Source organism: Urocampus carinirostris, chromosome 15 (assembly GCF_059441175.1).
Source record: "Urocampus carinirostris isolate Australia breed hairy pipefish chromosome 15, RoL_Ucar_1.0, whole genome shotgun sequence".
Lineage (NCBI taxonomy): Eukaryota > Metazoa > Chordata > Actinopteri > Syngnathiformes > Syngnathidae > Urocampus > Urocampus carinirostris.
The window spans coordinates 26,876,880-26,894,041 of record NC_142363.1 but is presented as its reverse complement, the minus strand read 5'-3'; the positions used below and the strand labels follow the sequence as shown (position 1 = coordinate 26,894,041).

Sequence of the window (17,162 nt, the reverse complement as noted above, 5' to 3'; positions counted from 1 at the left end):
AGTTCGAATCCCGGCTTGTCCGTGTTACATGTCGCAGTGTCCTTGGGTAAGACACTGAACCCCATGGATCTCTTTTGGGACCCATAGATTTTTGAGCACACGAGTCCCCGAGACCCATCACTTTTCACAGTTAAAATGAACACTGAGTACACCCCACATGAATTTGTTCTGAGGATTTCAAGGAGAAATTGCCATATAGTGGGGTTAAAAACCTATGCGTTTCAAACCCTTGGTAAAAAACAACAAATTATGAAGTCTAAATCGACCTCTTACATGTGGGAGAGCTATTCACAAGTGGCTAACGCTAAAAAAATACACCAAGCATTCGATTTTTTTTACAACTGCCAGTTGGAGGGGCCAGAAGAGGAGGACCTTACGTCCATCTCCTTGGCCGCGCTCCTAACTCTGGGGGGCCCTTCCCCCACCAAACTGCTTTTATTTAGGCAGAACAAAGAAAGAAAAAGAAAGAGACGCCCCTTTGGGCGGTACCAATATTTGAAACAGATACCATCAGGTTTAGAGATACACACTTTTAGAGAAGTACCCTAAGCCCACCTTACACAAATATATGTACATAATATATTAAACGCAAGTAATATAGTACTCTATTTAATAATAAATACCAGTATGTGTATATTAAGGGTCTCAACCTCAATTAACCTGGGGGTAGCCGTTGCTAAGGTCTGGATGAGGGTGGGCCAAATCCGTTTTTCCGCAAAATAGTTCGGATGAAAACCTGACAATTTTCAAATATATATGTATATTTTAATTCCCTATACAAAATAAGATCTAAAAAATAAAAAAATACACTTTTATATAAAAATAAATCAATCTGTAATATAAACCTGACAAAAAGCTTGGCAAAGGACCACTCAGAGTCTCCAGAATTTTCGCTCTTGTGATTTTTAGCGCTCGTTTTCCGACAAAACACGACAGCATTTAGTCCCTATCTCCTTAACTTCCTTATTGAGGCAGGGACTTCAAACTATCCTCCATCTCCAGAGTGCGAGTCTAAAATCCTTAATGTATATGATTCCATTATACCATAAACATGTAAAGAAAAGCCATTTTTTTCACCTCTGGTGTGACATGAGCTGGTACGGTGGAGTTAGTGGGTGGATGCAGAGAGGAGAAAGAAATGGTGAAATAAATTGAAACTGATTTTAAAATGTCCACCTGCTCTTAGAAGAGTTTTAATCTCCTCCTTATTCTTAATTGTCCAGATTGTCCGTAATGTCACGGTACCTTTATTGATTTTTTTTCTTTGTTGTTTGTTCAAAAAAAGACCAAAAAAAAGCACAATAAAATTTAAGTTACAAAAAAAATATTACAAACTAGGGCTTTAAAAAAAGGTCAGAAAATAAAAAAGAGATATTCAATAGATCATAAATATGAGAAAATCTGATTTCACAACTAAAATGAATGGATTCATATATATATGCAAAAAAAGCATGAAAGCATACTGTGAAAAAAAGAATAATTGAATAAATTGACTTGACTTAGCCCTCCTCCATTTTTCTTTTTCCCAACCAATCAAATCGTACTTTCCAAAAAGATGCCAGGGGCCGCTGAAAACATTTCAGCTCATTTCCTAAAGCCATTTGCTTGATTCGTACTCCTCTTTTCTACATGATTTTCGAGCCGTTCGTTCCCGAGAGTTTCGGATAAATGCCGCTGCGTTGGGGACGGTGGAAAGGGGGATTACGTCGTGATTGCGGTGTCAAAAGGTTGACGGACAAATTCTGGCCGGTAAAAAGGTGAGGCTCGAGGGCCGGATGAGGCCCGCCAGGGGTTTTAATCCGGCCCGCGAGATAACTGAAAGAAGTGCGTTAGGAAAACAGCCAAAAAACTTCAATAATTTCGGAATAGTGAGACGCTACTACTAGTATAGCTGGATTTTTTTTCTTTCTCTCTTTATTTCTTTGTTTTTCTTTCTTTCCTTTCTCCTTTCTTTTTCGTAATTTATTTTCTTTTTCCTCTCTGTTTCTCACTCTTTTTCTCGCTTTTTTTCTCTTTCGATCTGTCTCTGTTGCCTCTCTTTATCTTTCTCTTTTTGTCTCCTTGTCTCTCCTCTCTTCTCTCTCTCGTTTTCCTCTCTACCTTTAATTGTTTCCTCTTTCTGTCTTTTTTTTCTGTATTTTCTTTCTTTCTCTTTTTCGCTTTCCTTCCTCTGGCTGTTCTTTCTTTTTTTCAGGTTCTCACTCTTTTTTCTCTTTCCTTCTGTCTTTCTGTTACCTTTCTCCATCTTTCTCTTTTTCTCTCCCTCTCTCTTTTCTTTCTTGTTTTCCCTTTCTCTTTTTCATTTTGTCACTTCATCTTTCTTACTGTCTTTGTTTCTTTCTTTCATTCTCACTATCTTTCTTTCTTTTTCTCTATATTTATTTCTCTTTTTCTTTTTCCTCTCTCCATCTCTTCTTTCTTTTTCTCAGTTGCTCACTCTTTTTTTCTCTCTCTGTTGCCTCGCTGTATCGTTATATTTTTCTTTCTGTCTCTCCTTTCTCCCCCCTCTCGTTTCCTCTCTTTCATTCTACATTTTCTCAATCACTGTCTTTCTCTTATTTTTATTTTTCTTGCTTGCATTCTTTCTCTTTTCCTCTTTATCTCTGTCTGCCACCTCTCTTTCTCTTTTCTCTCTCTTTTTATCTCTTTTATCTTTATTTTCTCTCTCTCTCTTTTATTAATCTCTCTTCTTACCCTCTCTTTATCTCCGACTGTATCGCTCTTTCCTTTTGATCTTTTTCTTTCTCTTTTCATCTCTTGTTCTCTTTTTCTTTCTTTCTCTCTCTGTCTCTCTCTCTCTTTCTTTTTTCTCTCTCTCCCTTTCTCTCTTTCTCTTTTCCTCTTTATCTCTGTCTGCCACCTCTCTCTCTTTTCTCTCTCTTTTTATCTCTGTCTGTCTTTTATCTTTATTTTCCCTCTCTCTCTTTTATTAATCTCTCTTCTTACCCTCTCTTTATCTCTGACTGTATCGCTCTTTCCTTTTGATCTTTTTCTTTCTTTCTCTCTCTGCCTCTCTCTCTCTTTCCTTTTTCTCTCTCTCCCTTTCTCTCTTTCTCTTTTCCTCTTTATCTGTCTGCCACCTCCCTCTCTTTTCTCTCTCTTTTTATCTCTGTCTGTCTTTTATCTTTATTTTCCCTCTCTCTCTTTTATTAATCTCTCTTCTTACCCTCTCTTTATCTCTGACTGTATCGCTCTTTCCTTTTGATCTTTTTCTTTCTCTTTTTATCTTTTGTTCTCTTTTTCTTTCTTTCTCTCTCTGTCTCTCTCTCTTGTTCCTTTTTCTCTCTCTCCCTTTCTCTCTTTCTCTGTAATCCCTTGTGGCCCCTGAGCTCAAATGAGTTTGACCCCCCTGATGTGGCGCATCCTAAAGCGGTCGATTGGCTCAAAGGAAGTCAGTCCCAATCGACGCAGAGACGTAAGAAAGGTTTCTCATTTTGCAGGCAGAAAATTGCTAATGGAAGCCAGACGGAGTCTACAAAATCAATGGAATAGCTCCTGGCTAGCATTGATGATTAGGCTTTTATAAGGATTTTTTTTTTGTACTTGGGTTTTCTTTTAACATTTACTATTGAACCCAAAACAATAGCTTCCATCCAAAGGCAATAATGAGCATCAGTGTTCCAAAATAAAACGCTTGTTAACCAGTTTTGGACAGGGATTGGTGATTTTACACAGTGGTGTTCTATCTTGTTTTGAATTTTCTTCATTTGACATGTTACAATAGTAATACATTTTTTCTTTTCCCCTTTCCTTTCTTTTCTTTTTTTTATTCATTTTCCCTTTTCTTTCTTATTTTCTTTTTCTTTCTTTTCTCCTTTTTACTTTTTCTTTTCTTTTTGTTTTCTTTTGTTTTTCGATCTTTTCCTTTTTTCCTTTTCCTTTTCCTTTTTTCCTTTTCCTTTCTTCCTTTTTCTTTCTTCCTTTTGCTTTCTTTTCTTTTTTTATTACTTTTCCCTTTTCTTTCTCTTTTTCTTTATCTTTCTTTTCTCCTTTTTACTTTTTATTTTCTTTTCTTTTGTTTTTTGATCTTTTCCTTTTCCTTTTTTCCTTTTCCTTTTTTCCTTTTCCTTTTCCTTTTTTCCTTTTCCTTTTTTCCTTTTCTTTTTTTCCTTTTCCTTGTTTCCTTTTCCTTGTTTCCTTTTCCTTGTTTCCTTTTTCTTGTTTCCTTTTCCTTTTTTCCTTTTCCTTGTTTCCTTTTTCTTGTTTCCTTTTCCTTTTTTCCTTTTCCTTTTTTCCTTCTCCTTTTTTCCTTTTTCTTTCTTCCTTTTGCTTTCTTTTATTTTGCTTTCTTTTCTTTTTCCTATTCCTTTCATTCTGAGGTAGGGAACATACATTGCATGGTTTGTAGCAGGGGTTAAAAGCCCTAGGTAAAAACATGATAAAAATAAGGCAGCCGCGTGTGCGGCACATTTCTGAGGTCATGAGATCGAACCTCCTGTGTGGAGTTTGCATGTTCTCCCCATGCTTGCATGGGGTTCCTCCGGGCACTCTGGTTTCCTCCCACATTCCAAAAACATGCATTTCAGGTTAACTGACCAATCCAAATTGTCCCTCTCTGTGTCCACTGCCTGAAGATAGCTGGGATGGGCTCCAGCACCCCCCGCGACCCTACTGGTGATAAGCGGTGCAGATAATGGATGAATGGATGTTTAAAATAATAACAACAAAAAAATAGTATATAATATATAGTAAATTCAACTCATATATGTGTTTATGACTTGGATTAAGACTTCATTGCCTTTAATTCCTCCTTACTCTTAACAAATATCCTGACAGTTGATTGGTTATGGACATATGCCTTAGCAAAGGTAACGATGTGTCTGTCTTTGTCATATTTCTTTATTAGCTCAAGTTTCCTATACAGTGGTACCGCTACTTAAAAATTGAATACTGGGATTTGAGATATGATGACCATTTCAAAATGAACTCATCAGAGAAACATCACGATCTGTCTGAAACAAGATACCCGGAAACTATAAAGCCAAAGTAACTCACTACTACGTCCCCTGGCCGTCTTCAACTTCTTTGAATGTCCAAGAAAATGGCTTCGTTACATTAAGGACAATCCATAGAATCCCAGCGAATAGGAATCCGTGTTTAACATTCTGCTTCGCTTGACGTTATTTCTGTTTACAAATAAACAGACTCGTAATAATCTTTCCAATATGCTAGTTAGCGCTCCTCTTTCAATTGAGATGATGAGGGTCTATTCATGCTAATTTTATCCACGCACATGGCGCAAATTTACATTAAACTTACGTCTTACTCGACCCAAATATCCCACCTGTCTCGCTCTTAACTTTACTGCCCCCTGGTGGCCGTTAGGGGAAATGCAGAAATTGGCCGCATCATTGCATAAGCCGCAGGGTTAAAAGCTTGGGGAAAAAAGTCGCGGCTTATAGTCAAAGTCAAGTCATGTTTATTTGTGACGCCCTTACTCACAAAGAGTCTCAAAGGGCTGCACAAATCCCAGACTATTATGACACCATCCCCTGATCTAAAACCTGCATGAGGGTAAATAATACACAGAAAGTCCATGCAAAACCTTAAAATCTCTTAAGCTAACAGGGAGCCAATGCAGGTTAGCTAAAATCAGGGTAATGTGATCCAACTTTCTTGTCTTAGTTGAAACCTTGCTGCAGCATTTTGTACTAGCTGAAGGCTCTTGATTTTGGACTTCGGGAAACCGGAGAGTAGGGCATTACAGTAATTGAGATGGGGAGAAACAAACGCGTGAATTATAATCTCCGCATCTGACTGAGACAGCAAAGGATGAATTTTAGCAATGTTGCGAAGATGGAGGAAAGCTGTTCTAGTAATACTCTTCACATGTTTTTGAAGGGACAGATATATGCCTTGTGGAGGTCTAAAAAAACACATTCATGGTAATAACGTAGTAATAACACTGTTATTACACGTTAGCATGTATCCATTAGCATAACTCATCAACATGAGTCCATTAGCATAATTTGTAAATATGAAGTCTTTAAAATATTGCCATTACCAAAATTAGTAGTATAAAGAAATTAGCATTTAGCCATTAGCATCACTTTTTAGTATGTACCCATTAGCATAACTCATTAACATGAACCATTAGCATAATTTGTAAATATGAAGTTGGTACGCCAGCCCAAAAACTAGCGGCACACATAGCTGTTAGCATCCTGTCGCTAGCATCCACTATTTGGAAATCACCATTTACCCATGGTTAAAGGTAATGTGGGTCGGGCCCCCTCAAGCCACCCTGGACAGTCCCTGCTTAGTCCCTACTACCCCCTGGAAAAGCCCTCGTTTCCATGACTACCAATAGAAATGAATGGGCCCATGTATTCCGGATGGGAGATTCTCAAAACCCATTATTCCGGATGGGGACTTTTTGGGGATCAAATATGACACCTAAATTTCTGACTTAGTCACTCTGGGTGATATTACATTCGTCAATGTTCAGAGCCATTTTTGAGAACAATTTAGCATTTAGCATTAGCATTTAGATGAACCGATAACTAGCATTTAGGTCTTTTCAGAGTTAAGTGAAGATATAGTTGAGTGTCATCTGCGTAGCAATGAAAACTGATATTATACTTGCGAATAATATCACCCAATGGGAGCATGTAAATGCTGAAAAGAAGGGGGCCGAGTACTGAACCCTGCGGAACACCACAGGTAACACTAAAGGGTCTGAATTTTACGGTAATTGGAAACAAAAGTAGACATGAAACGTTATCGTAACGGTAACCGGTAGTCAAAACAGTTCTCATGCATACCTGCTTTTAGTTACAAATTCTTCACTCTTCGCTGCACTTTTTATTGGACTCACTAGACCAGGGGTGTCAAACTCATTTTACCTCGGGGGCCACACGATAGAACAAACATTCTTTCGGGGGCAGGACTAGTATATTAGAGAGAAAGAAAAAGAGAGAAAGAAATAAGACAAAGTGAAGGAGAGAAAAAGAGAGAGGGTGGGACAATGAAAGAGAGAAAGGGAGAAAGAGAGAGAGAGAGAAGAGAGAGGGAGAGAGAATGTGAGAAAAAAAAGATATAAAGACAAATGACGAGAAAGGGGGAAAGAAAGAGAGAGGAGAGAGAGGGAGAGAGAATGTGAGAAAAAAAAAGATATAAAGATAAATAGTGAGAGAGGGGGGAAGAAAGAGAGAGAAAGAATGATATCCAAAGATAAATAGAAAGAGAGAAAGGGAGAGAGAGAGAAGAGAGAGGGAGAGAGAATGTGAGAAAAAAAAAGATATAAAGACAAATGATGAGAAAGGGGGAAAGAAAGAGAGAGAGAGGGAGAGAGAATGTGAGAAAAAAAAGATATAAAGATAAATAGTGAGAGAGGGGGGAAGAAAGAGAGAGAAAGAATGATATCCAAAGATAAATAGAAAGAGAGAAAGGGAGAAAGAGAGAGAGAGAAGAGAGAGGGAGAGAGAATGTGAGAAAAAAAAAGATATAAAGACAAATGATGAAAGAGGGGGGAAGAAAGAGAGAGAAAGAATGATATCCAAAGATAAATAGAAAGAGAGAAAGAGGGAAGGAGAGAAAAGAGAAGGAGAGAAAGAGAGAATGGGGAGAAGGAGAGAAGGGGAAAGCAGGAGAGAGCGAAAGAGAGAAAAGGAAAAATGGAAGAGAGAGCAAAAGAAGGTAAAAAGACACAGAGAGAGAAAGAGACAAAGAGAAACAAAGAAAGAGACACAGAAGGTGAAAGAGAGAGAGACACAGAGAGTGAGAGGAAAAGAGAGAGAGAGAGAGCACGAGAGAGAGAGAGAAAAACAAATAAATTCAAGTACCGGTACACCGTCTTTGTGAGAGGCACCTGGCTTTGACAACATCAAGCGGACATATTTAAACCTGCAGCTCGTTTTACTCTTGCGCTTCTCTGAGTGTTGTCTGGCGGGCCAGATTCAATCCCTTAGCGGGCCTGATCGGGCCCCCGGGCCGCATGTTTGACACACAGTGGCTTCGGTCGGCATCGGGAAAGCTCATCAGGCTCAAACGAAGGAATTACCTTATTACTCTTAATGAGAAAGACACCTAAAATATCTAAAAACAGAGGTCTAGCGTACGTCTGGAAAAGGACCACTTTCGGAGCTCAAAGGGTTGAAGGTCGCCGGGTTTGTTGAAGCTAATGGACGGCGAGAACCACTTATGCGAAAGCTCTCACCTGAAATTCGCAAATTCGCGTTTTCGGGAATGGTTTTTCTTGGCACGGGCGAGCCAGACAGAAGGCCGGACGGCTTCTAAGTGGCGATCGCTTCCGCAGACGCTTTATTCGATCTGCAGGCGACGCGGATTACGTGAGGGACGGCGCTTGGACGTTTCGCCTCCGGTGTCTCCAAAATGGAGCTTCCTAAATTGAATTAGGCCACTTATCTGTCAATCATAAACGAAAGAAGGAAAGGAAACAAAAATATTGGATTTTCTGTGATGACTACTCCCAGATACTCAGCCTATGACTAACTGAGATCATTATAATCAATAATTAAGGGGAAAAAACAGAAGTATCATTTATAAAATAATACATTTTGTGCAGTCCTTTGAGATTAAGGGCTATACAAATAAATGTCACTTGTCTTTCCCTTGAAAAACATAAAATTAATAAATATTTTATAAATTTAGAAATACAAAAGTATGTACGATTTGATTTTTATTCCCAATAAACATAAAATACACTGGAAAAAAACAATTAATAATTCTTTCAATTATAGTGATTCATAGAATAATATAAACAAAAATCATAAATTAATTTTAAAAAGAATAGAAAAACATTCACCCAAAAATAAACAGCAAATCAAATAAATACATTCATCGTGTGTACAATTGTAACAAATCTATGAAATATTTATAGAAATTAATATGAACAAAAACATATACTATGTCATTTTGTTTTATTTATTTCTATTGCACCAAAATTCAAAACAATACATTAAAATGTACAGGATGATTAAAATGGAAATAAATTATTAATTTAAAAATATTTATAAAAATGATGAGTAACATAATCCATCTTTTCGTCCTGAAATAAAATAAATGATTATTTTTTTTATTAAATTACACTAAATTATAGAATAATATGAATAACTATAATTGATAGAATAATAAACACAAAAGCATTTACTATTTGATTGTTATTCCCCTCAAAAAGAAACAGAAAATGCATAAAAACGTAGACTAAAATGAATACATTAATAAATGATATATTAATTCAGAATAAATGATGTATTGAACAATATGAATATTTTTTTATAAAGTAATAAACTCGAAAACATTAACCATGTGATTTTTAATTTCAGCTAAAAAAAAAAGCGATCCGACCATTTTCTCAACCGCATCAAGCTTTCTTATTCCACTTTCATTTAAAAAGAAACGGCTCGTCTCTTCTTTACACTTTACACCAACCGTATTGAATGGATGCCTGAGATATTAAACAATAAAAATGTCAAAGTTTTAGTGCGCTAGAGATACAGTGCAATGTGTTTACAGACAAACTAGGAAGTAGAAGCCAAATTCCTTCTTCCGGGTGGATGCTCACCTAGCATCCAGAAGCACTACAGTACTGTCTTGTACTTGGAAAAAGGTGCACACAACACAAAATGTAACTTACAGCAATGTCCGGATATTTGTCGACATCCCGAAAAAATGGTTTGTTTCTACCGTTTGACGTAAGTCGAATAGTCGTAAGTAGGGGGAGCGTCTATACACTGGTTTACCCCCTCTGCATCATGTTAATGTCAGTCATTCTTAATTATCCTTCCCCATTCGCATCTATTCCTTGCACACACTCTTGTATCATTAAATTAACCCACCTTACATCCAGAACACGCTTCACCCCATCCATCCAATCATATTTGGGCCTTCCTCTCATTCTATTTCCCACCACTTCTGCACTACATATTCTTTTATTCAAACAGCCTTCATCCATTCTTTCCATATGTCCAAACATTTTCATCAACCCTCTTAGCAAGCTCTCCCACCACACCAGTTTTTCTCTTCACTTCCTTATTCCTTAACCTATCCAGTCGTGTCACTCCACACATACTACGCAAACATCTCATTTCAAAGACATTTAACCGATTCCGCTTATTTACTCTCAAACCCCATGCCTTACATAACCGTTGGTACCACCACAACTTCATACAATCCTTGCTTTGCATCCATTCGTAGATCTATGCATTGAAACAATCCGCTCAGCACACCTGTTGCCTTGCACCCACCCTGTCCTTCACAAACCACCACCTGCTCCCACATACGAGATCAAATCCTTCAAACCATTTGTAACTCCACACCATTCAACAAAATCTCCAATCCACCTACCTCACCTCCAGGGTGGGGTAGGGTTACTTTACCTTGATTACTTTCAATTACTTTTGGATTACTCCAATACCAAATATGCTAATAAAAGACAAAAGAAACTAAATATGAATAAAATGACTAAATTTTGTGCAGGCTTGGGGAGTAACTGAACACATGGAACGGCAAAAATGATGTTGGCAAGCTGTTTGGATTTATTTTCATTTGGTTTCTGTCACATTTTATGTTCGTTTTGCCGGAGATTAAAGAGATCAAAGCCAGGAGAGAAAGCTTACCACATGTTGTGAGTCATAATTGTATTCATATTTAGTTTCTTTTGTCTTTTCTTAGCATATTTGGTATTGGAGTAATCCAAAAGTAATCGAAAGTAATCCAGTTCAAGTAACCCTACCCAACTCTGCTCACCACCTCTCGAACACCTCATTACCTTAGTCTTGTCTGCTTTCACCTCAAGCTTCCTTCTCTTAGACACTTGATCAAACTATACTACCAAATACTCAGTCCTGCTGCATAGTCAGCCACCAAAGCAGTGTCATCTGCAAACAACAGCTGACCTATATGGAACCCTGCAATACCTGCTCTCCTTGCTCTTACACGCACCTTATTTTGGTAAAGTGCTAGGGAGTGACTCACAGCGCCAAAGAGCTGCGGGATAATAGCAAGCAAAAAAAAAAAGACAGCGAGAGTCAGAGAGAGAATCCAGTTTCCAGACGCAATTTCCTGTGGAAACGCTGCCATTTGGTGGGACACATGAACAGAATTTCTAGCCTTGACGTTTTTCTTACACAAATATTGACACAAAAGCAGCACCGGGATTTCTCACACTTGCACGCCTACTTCACTTTCCTGCACCAGAATTTATTCTTAAAAGAACGCCCCGTTGTACTTAGTTTGAAAACATAGCTTGCGACTTATTATTATTATTATTTTCCTGATTTTTGTTGTGAGAATATATAGTATTGCACAAAACTGTGAGAATATTTACCTTGCGAATTGTCAAGTCAATTTTATGTGTGACACCCTTAATCACAAGGGCGCATAGACTATTGCAAACTACAGACTATTATCACACCATCCCCTGATCTAAAACCTACATGAGGGCAAGGAAGAACTCAAAATTTGAATCTCAAAAATTACCTCTACTTACGAATTTAATTCATCCCGAGAGTAGATTTGTAAGCTGAAAAATTTGTAAGTAGAGGCGCCTTTTCAATGAAAAATCGCTAATCCGTTCCAAGAAATGTAAACGTATCATAAATCATAAAATTAAAATACCACACACAAAAAAACTTAAAACGAGAGGCACACAATGTAAAAAAAATCAAAGAATGAAGGAAATAATATAAATATATTCTCTTACTTTTTAACTGGCCCTCTTTGTTTACTGGTCTACCTGTTTCTTGAAGAACTGATCCAATGACGTCCGCTTTTGACAATCCCTCGGAAACGCGCGACGCAGCCGTCATCTTAACAAGCAATAGCCCGACCGGTCAAAACTTTTTCCGGGTGATGAATTCCGAGACTTCATGGAATTTTGCCCAGATGTCTTTAATTTTGGCCATCACAAATACGCATCCCCTTCACATACCGATAAATTATTTCCTGCTTTGTTGCAATGTCCAGAAAAACTCTTTTCTGTTTCTTTTCTCCCTGTTGCTCACTTTTCCGAATGTCGTTCTTGGGGTCCATCGTTTATGTTCCGTATCGCTAGCATATAGTTGAGTATAGTACTGTTTACGGAGCGGGAATGGGACGGGAAATGGACACAAAGAATAAGCGGTAGACATAAGAGCATGTCGGTGCTCACGCATACGAATCGGGTTGCCAGGTACAATACCGCAGAGTTACTGGTCTGTTTATTTGTATCCTGAAAAAAAATTCATATGTAGAGACATTTGCAAGTAGAGTTATAACTGTACAGCGAAAGAAACAAGTATTTGAACCCCCTGCTATTTTGCTATTTCACCCACTTAGAAATCATGAAGAGATCTAAAATTTTAGGTGCATGTCCACTGTGAGAGAGATAAACTAAAAAGAAAAATCCTGAAATCACAATGCATGATTTTTTTTAACACTTTATCTGTGGAGCAGCATGGCGGCGCAGTGGTTAGCGCGTGTACGGCACAGTTCTAAGGTCTTGGGAACCTCCTGTGTGGGTTCAAATCCAGCTACCGGACTTCCTGTGCGGAGTTTGTATGTTCTCCCCGTGCTTGCACTCCGGTTTCCTCCCACATTCCAAAGACATGCATTTCAGGTGGATTGGCCGGTCCAAATTGTACCTAGGTGTGAATGAGCGAGCGAGTTGTCTGTCCCTGTGTGCCCTGCGATTGGCTGGCAACCAGTTCAGGGTGTCCCCTGCCCACTGCCCAATGATTGCTGGGATGGGCTCCAGCACCCCCGCGACCCTACTAAGGATAAGCGGAGCAGCTAATGAGATGAGATTTTATTTGTGTGATATACCTGCAAATAAGTATTTGAGCATCCTCTCTTTAATGCAGTGCACTTGTCCATGTGCAGAAAAACACCCCCAAAGCATGATGCTACCACACCCATGCTTCACAGTAGGGATGGTGTTCTTCGGATTGTACTCTTCATTCTTCTTCTTCCAAACACGCTTAGTGGAATTATGACCAAAAAGTTCTGTTTTGGTCTCATCTGACCACAAAACTTGCTCCCATGACTTCTCTGTATCCTCCAAATGGTCATAGGCACACTTAACACGGGCTTTGGTATGTGCTAGTTTAGGCAGAGGAAGCTTTCGTGCCATGCATGATTTCAAATCATGACGTCTTAGCGTATGACCTCCACTAACCTTGGAAACGGTGGTCCCAGCTCTTTTCAGGTCAGTGACCAACTCCTGTCGTGTAGTTCTGGGCTGATTCCTCACCTTTCTTAGAATCATTGAGGTCCCACGAGGTGATATCTTGCATGGGGCCTCACTCTGATTGAGATAGAGCATCATGTTTAGCTTCTTCCATTTTCTAATGATTGCTCCAACAGTGGACCTTTTGTCACCAAGCTGCTTTGCAACTGCGCCATAGCCCTTTCCAGCCTTTTGGAGGTCGTACAATTTTGTCCGTGGTGTCTTTGGACAACTCTGGTCTTCGCCATGTCTTACAGATATTATAGGGTGGACAGGTGTCTTTATGCAGCTAAGGACATCAAAAAGGTGCATCTGATCCAGGATAATACATGTAGTGAAGGTGCACTTCTAATGGGCGGACTATAAGGTCTTTCAGGGTCAGAATCCTAGATGATACACAGGTGTTCAAATACTCATTTCCAGCTGTATTACACAAATAAATTATTTAAAAAATCATGCATTGTGATTTCTGGATTTTTCTTTTTAGTTTATCTCTCTCATAGTGGACACGCACCTATGATGAAAATTTCAGACCCCTCCATGATTTCTAAGTGGGAGAAATGGAAAAAATAGTGGGGGTTCAAATACTTAAAAATTGTATGGTTTGGTCTCAGTGTCTCGATAGTTGGTATTTTTCCTGCGCATTTTAGCACTCGTTTTTGGTTGCACGGCACAATACAACGATATCAAGTGGTCAAACAATATTTCGTCCCGATAATATTTTTCTTTATTTCGACTGACTTGTTGTATTGGCCAGGTGGCAAACGCAGAGCAGGCATCGTGGAAACAACACCTAGCGCCCACAAACTCCGTCCCGCCAGGAAGTTCATACGGTAAGACGTCGGGGGCGTCGCCCAGAGGGGAGCAATGGACCAATCGAGGGCAAGCAGCGGCCAAAAGCGGCGCTGGAAGTCGGCCGTGGACCCATCGCCAAACCGAACATCGTTAGCCAAACCGGTAAGAGGAGAGCATGCTGGGAATTTTAATCAAACGAAAAATGCAGATTCGCCTGGCCCATGAAGTTGTGAGGGAAACCCTTGTTCCAATTTTACAATCTTTTATTGTTAATAAACCTGTCATCACAACAAAAATATACTTTATTTTTCGAATAATTTATTAATGTTATCAATATTTTGTCATATGTTTTTTGAAAATAATTTTGTTCTTTATCATATTATTTTTTCTTCTATTTTTGTTCGAAAAACATGAAAACTATGATCAAATAAAATGTAAAAATACATGTAAATCTTTTACACTAAATAATACAAACATATTTTGAATAGTACTTCAAATAATAATAAATTCATAAATACTAAATAATTGTTTTGTTATATTCCCCCAAATAAGAAAAATAAATAAAACTAGACAATTCCCGAGGCAATTGTGAGAGTTGTGATGGATGAATGTAATTTACTCAGAGAGCTGTATTTGTAATTTTTAACTTGGTTCGGTGGAGGGACATTTAGCCGTAGCATTGACGAATTAGTATAATTTGTTAGCATGAAGCAGTTAGCATGTTTCCTTTAGCATAACTGCTTAACATGTAGCCGTTGGCATAATTCGTAAGCATTAAGCAGTTAGCATTTAGCCGTTAGCATGACTTGTTAAATTTCAGCTGTTTGCATATATTGTTAGCATGAAGCAGTTATCATGTAGGTGTTAGCAAAAGCTGTTAGCATGTAGCCTATATCACAATTTTTTTACATGTAGCCGTTAGCATTGATCAATTAGCATGATTTGTTAGCATGAAGCAGTTAGCATGTAGCAGTTAGCATGAACCGTTAACATATAGCTGTTAGAATAATTTGTCAGGATGTAGCTGTTAGCATACTTTGTTAATATATAACTGTTAGCAAGAATCCATATGCATAATTTGTAAGAAAGTAGCAGTTAGCCTGTAGCCGTTAGCATAATTTGTAAGCATGAAGCAGTTAGCATGAAGCAATAATAATTAGACATTATCATAATTTTTCAGCATGTAGCTGTTAGCATAAATTGTCAATATTTTTCTGTTAGCAACTAGCAGATTTGTAAGCAAGAAGCAGTTAACATTGACAAATCAGCATAATTTGTTAGCATGAAGCAGTTAACATGTAGCAGTTAGCATGTAGCCGTTAGCATGAACGGTTAACATATAGCTGTTAGAATAATTTGTCAGGATTTAGCTGTTAGCATACTTTAATATTTAACTGTTAGCAAGAATCAATTAGCATAATTTGTAAGAAAGTAGCAGTTAGCATGTAGCCATAATTTGTATGCATGAAGCTATAATAATTAGACATTATCATAATTTTTCAGCAAGTAGCTGTTAGCATAAATTGTCAATATTTTTCTGTTAGCAAGTAGCAATTTTGTAAGCAAGAAGCAGTTAACATTGTTAATTTGTTAGCATGAAGCATTTATCATTTATCTGTTAGTATGACTCGTTAGCATTTGCTAGCATGTAGCCTTTGGCATTTAGCTGTTATTAGCATAATTTGCTAGCAAGAAGCTGTAAGCATTACTTGTTAACACATATTTGTTAGCATGAATATGTTATTATTATTATGACTCCTTGGCTCTATCTAATCTAGAAGATTATGGCATATTTTTTTATAAAATAATATTTATAAAAATAGTTTACAAAATACATATAAAGTGATGTGATTTTTATTCCTCAAAATTAAAAACACGAATTAAAATTGATACATTATTGAATTATTTCTTAAATAATAGTAAACCTCCCCCCCAAAAACCTGAAATAATGTATAAAATAATATTTATACATATTTTATAAAATAATACAAAAATGTTCTCGGGATCTTTAAAATGTTCTTTTATTTATTTACCAATAAATAATTTTTAAAATAATTCATGGAATTATAATAATTGATTAAAGAATATTCACAAAAATTACATGATTTAAAAAAAATAAATTTATAAAATAATATAGTATTTGTTTTTATTTATTTATTGTACTTTTTTTTATTCTTTTACCCAAATCATAATATAATGATTAAAAATATATATTTAATATATGTAGAAATATATTCTTTAATAATAATTTTACAAAATAAGTAATACGTACAACTACAATTTTTTCTGTGTATTTTTACACATAATAGGAGAAAATAAGGTACAAAATATATATATTTTTCTCTTTTTTTGCAGTAGACCAGACGGAGGACGGTGTCCCTTCGTCTTCCATATCAAGAAAAAGACAAAAAAATGAAAAAAATAAAGAGCCAAGGATCACTGTAAGCTGGAGTTGCACGAACAGGATTGGCCGTCTCGACAAAAGGGGAGGAGCCACGTCTCATCGTCGTCGTCGCAATGGACATCTCAATAAAGTTTCAGGAAAAAAAAAACAGGAAGTCAACGGCAGACACAAAACTCCTTCGAAGACCGTCTTACGATATATTCATCGAATTCAATTTACAAATATTCGCTATTTTTTTCGTTTTGTTTTCCACTTCCTGGTTGAAAAGCGGATTTAAAGACGTTGCTTTTATGAATTGTTCATCAACTGGATTTCCTACGGTGCTTTATCTTCTTTTCAAGGGCAGTGACAAAAAAGTTAGGGCGGAAACGGGCGCTAAATTTGAAGTTCGGATCGGAGAATGGGTGTGGGAATTTTTTTCATTCACACTGCGATTCTTCAGTACAATAAAGGTGAACAGTAAATAATAAAAGGTAGGGTTAAGGTTTTAGAGTAGGGTTAGGTATTAAGGGGTTGACAGGGTTTATGGGTATGTTGCATTCCAGAAAAATGGAAAGTCAGAGTTTTCCAACCTCCGCCACTTAAAACTGTACCCTAGTCCGACTTTGCGACTAGGACCTAAATCCGATTTTCCAATTTCCTGGAATGCAGCGTTTGTATAAGATGTAGGGTTTAGTGTTTGGGGTAGGTTTTAGGGTTTCGCCATGGGTTGAGAAGGTGGTTAGGATCAATAGTAGGGTTACGGGTTGGGTTTAGAGTAAAGGTCTAGGGGTATGGTCAGGTTTTTGGGATAGG

At 37.5% G+C, this 17,162-nt stretch overlaps 1 protein-coding gene across 2 annotated transcripts in view; it reads left to right on the top strand.

Annotated features, from left to right (window-relative positions):
- Positions 1-17,162, top strand: part of luzp1 (leucine zipper protein 1) — a 109,029-nt gene extending 91,867 nt beyond the window's left edge. The window contains exons 7-8 of one of the 2 annotated variants that reach the window (XM_088354446.1): positions 13,926-14,125; positions 16,322-17,162. In XM_088354446.1, the coding sequence (XP_088210572.1) occupies positions 13,926-14,117 (192 nt within the window). In that variant the 3' untranslated portion in view covers positions 14,118-14,125; positions 16,322-17,162. Of the gene's footprint in view, positions 1-13,925; positions 14,126-16,318 lie in introns of both variants that reach the window. The other variant, XM_088354445.1, reaches the window with a different exon arrangement.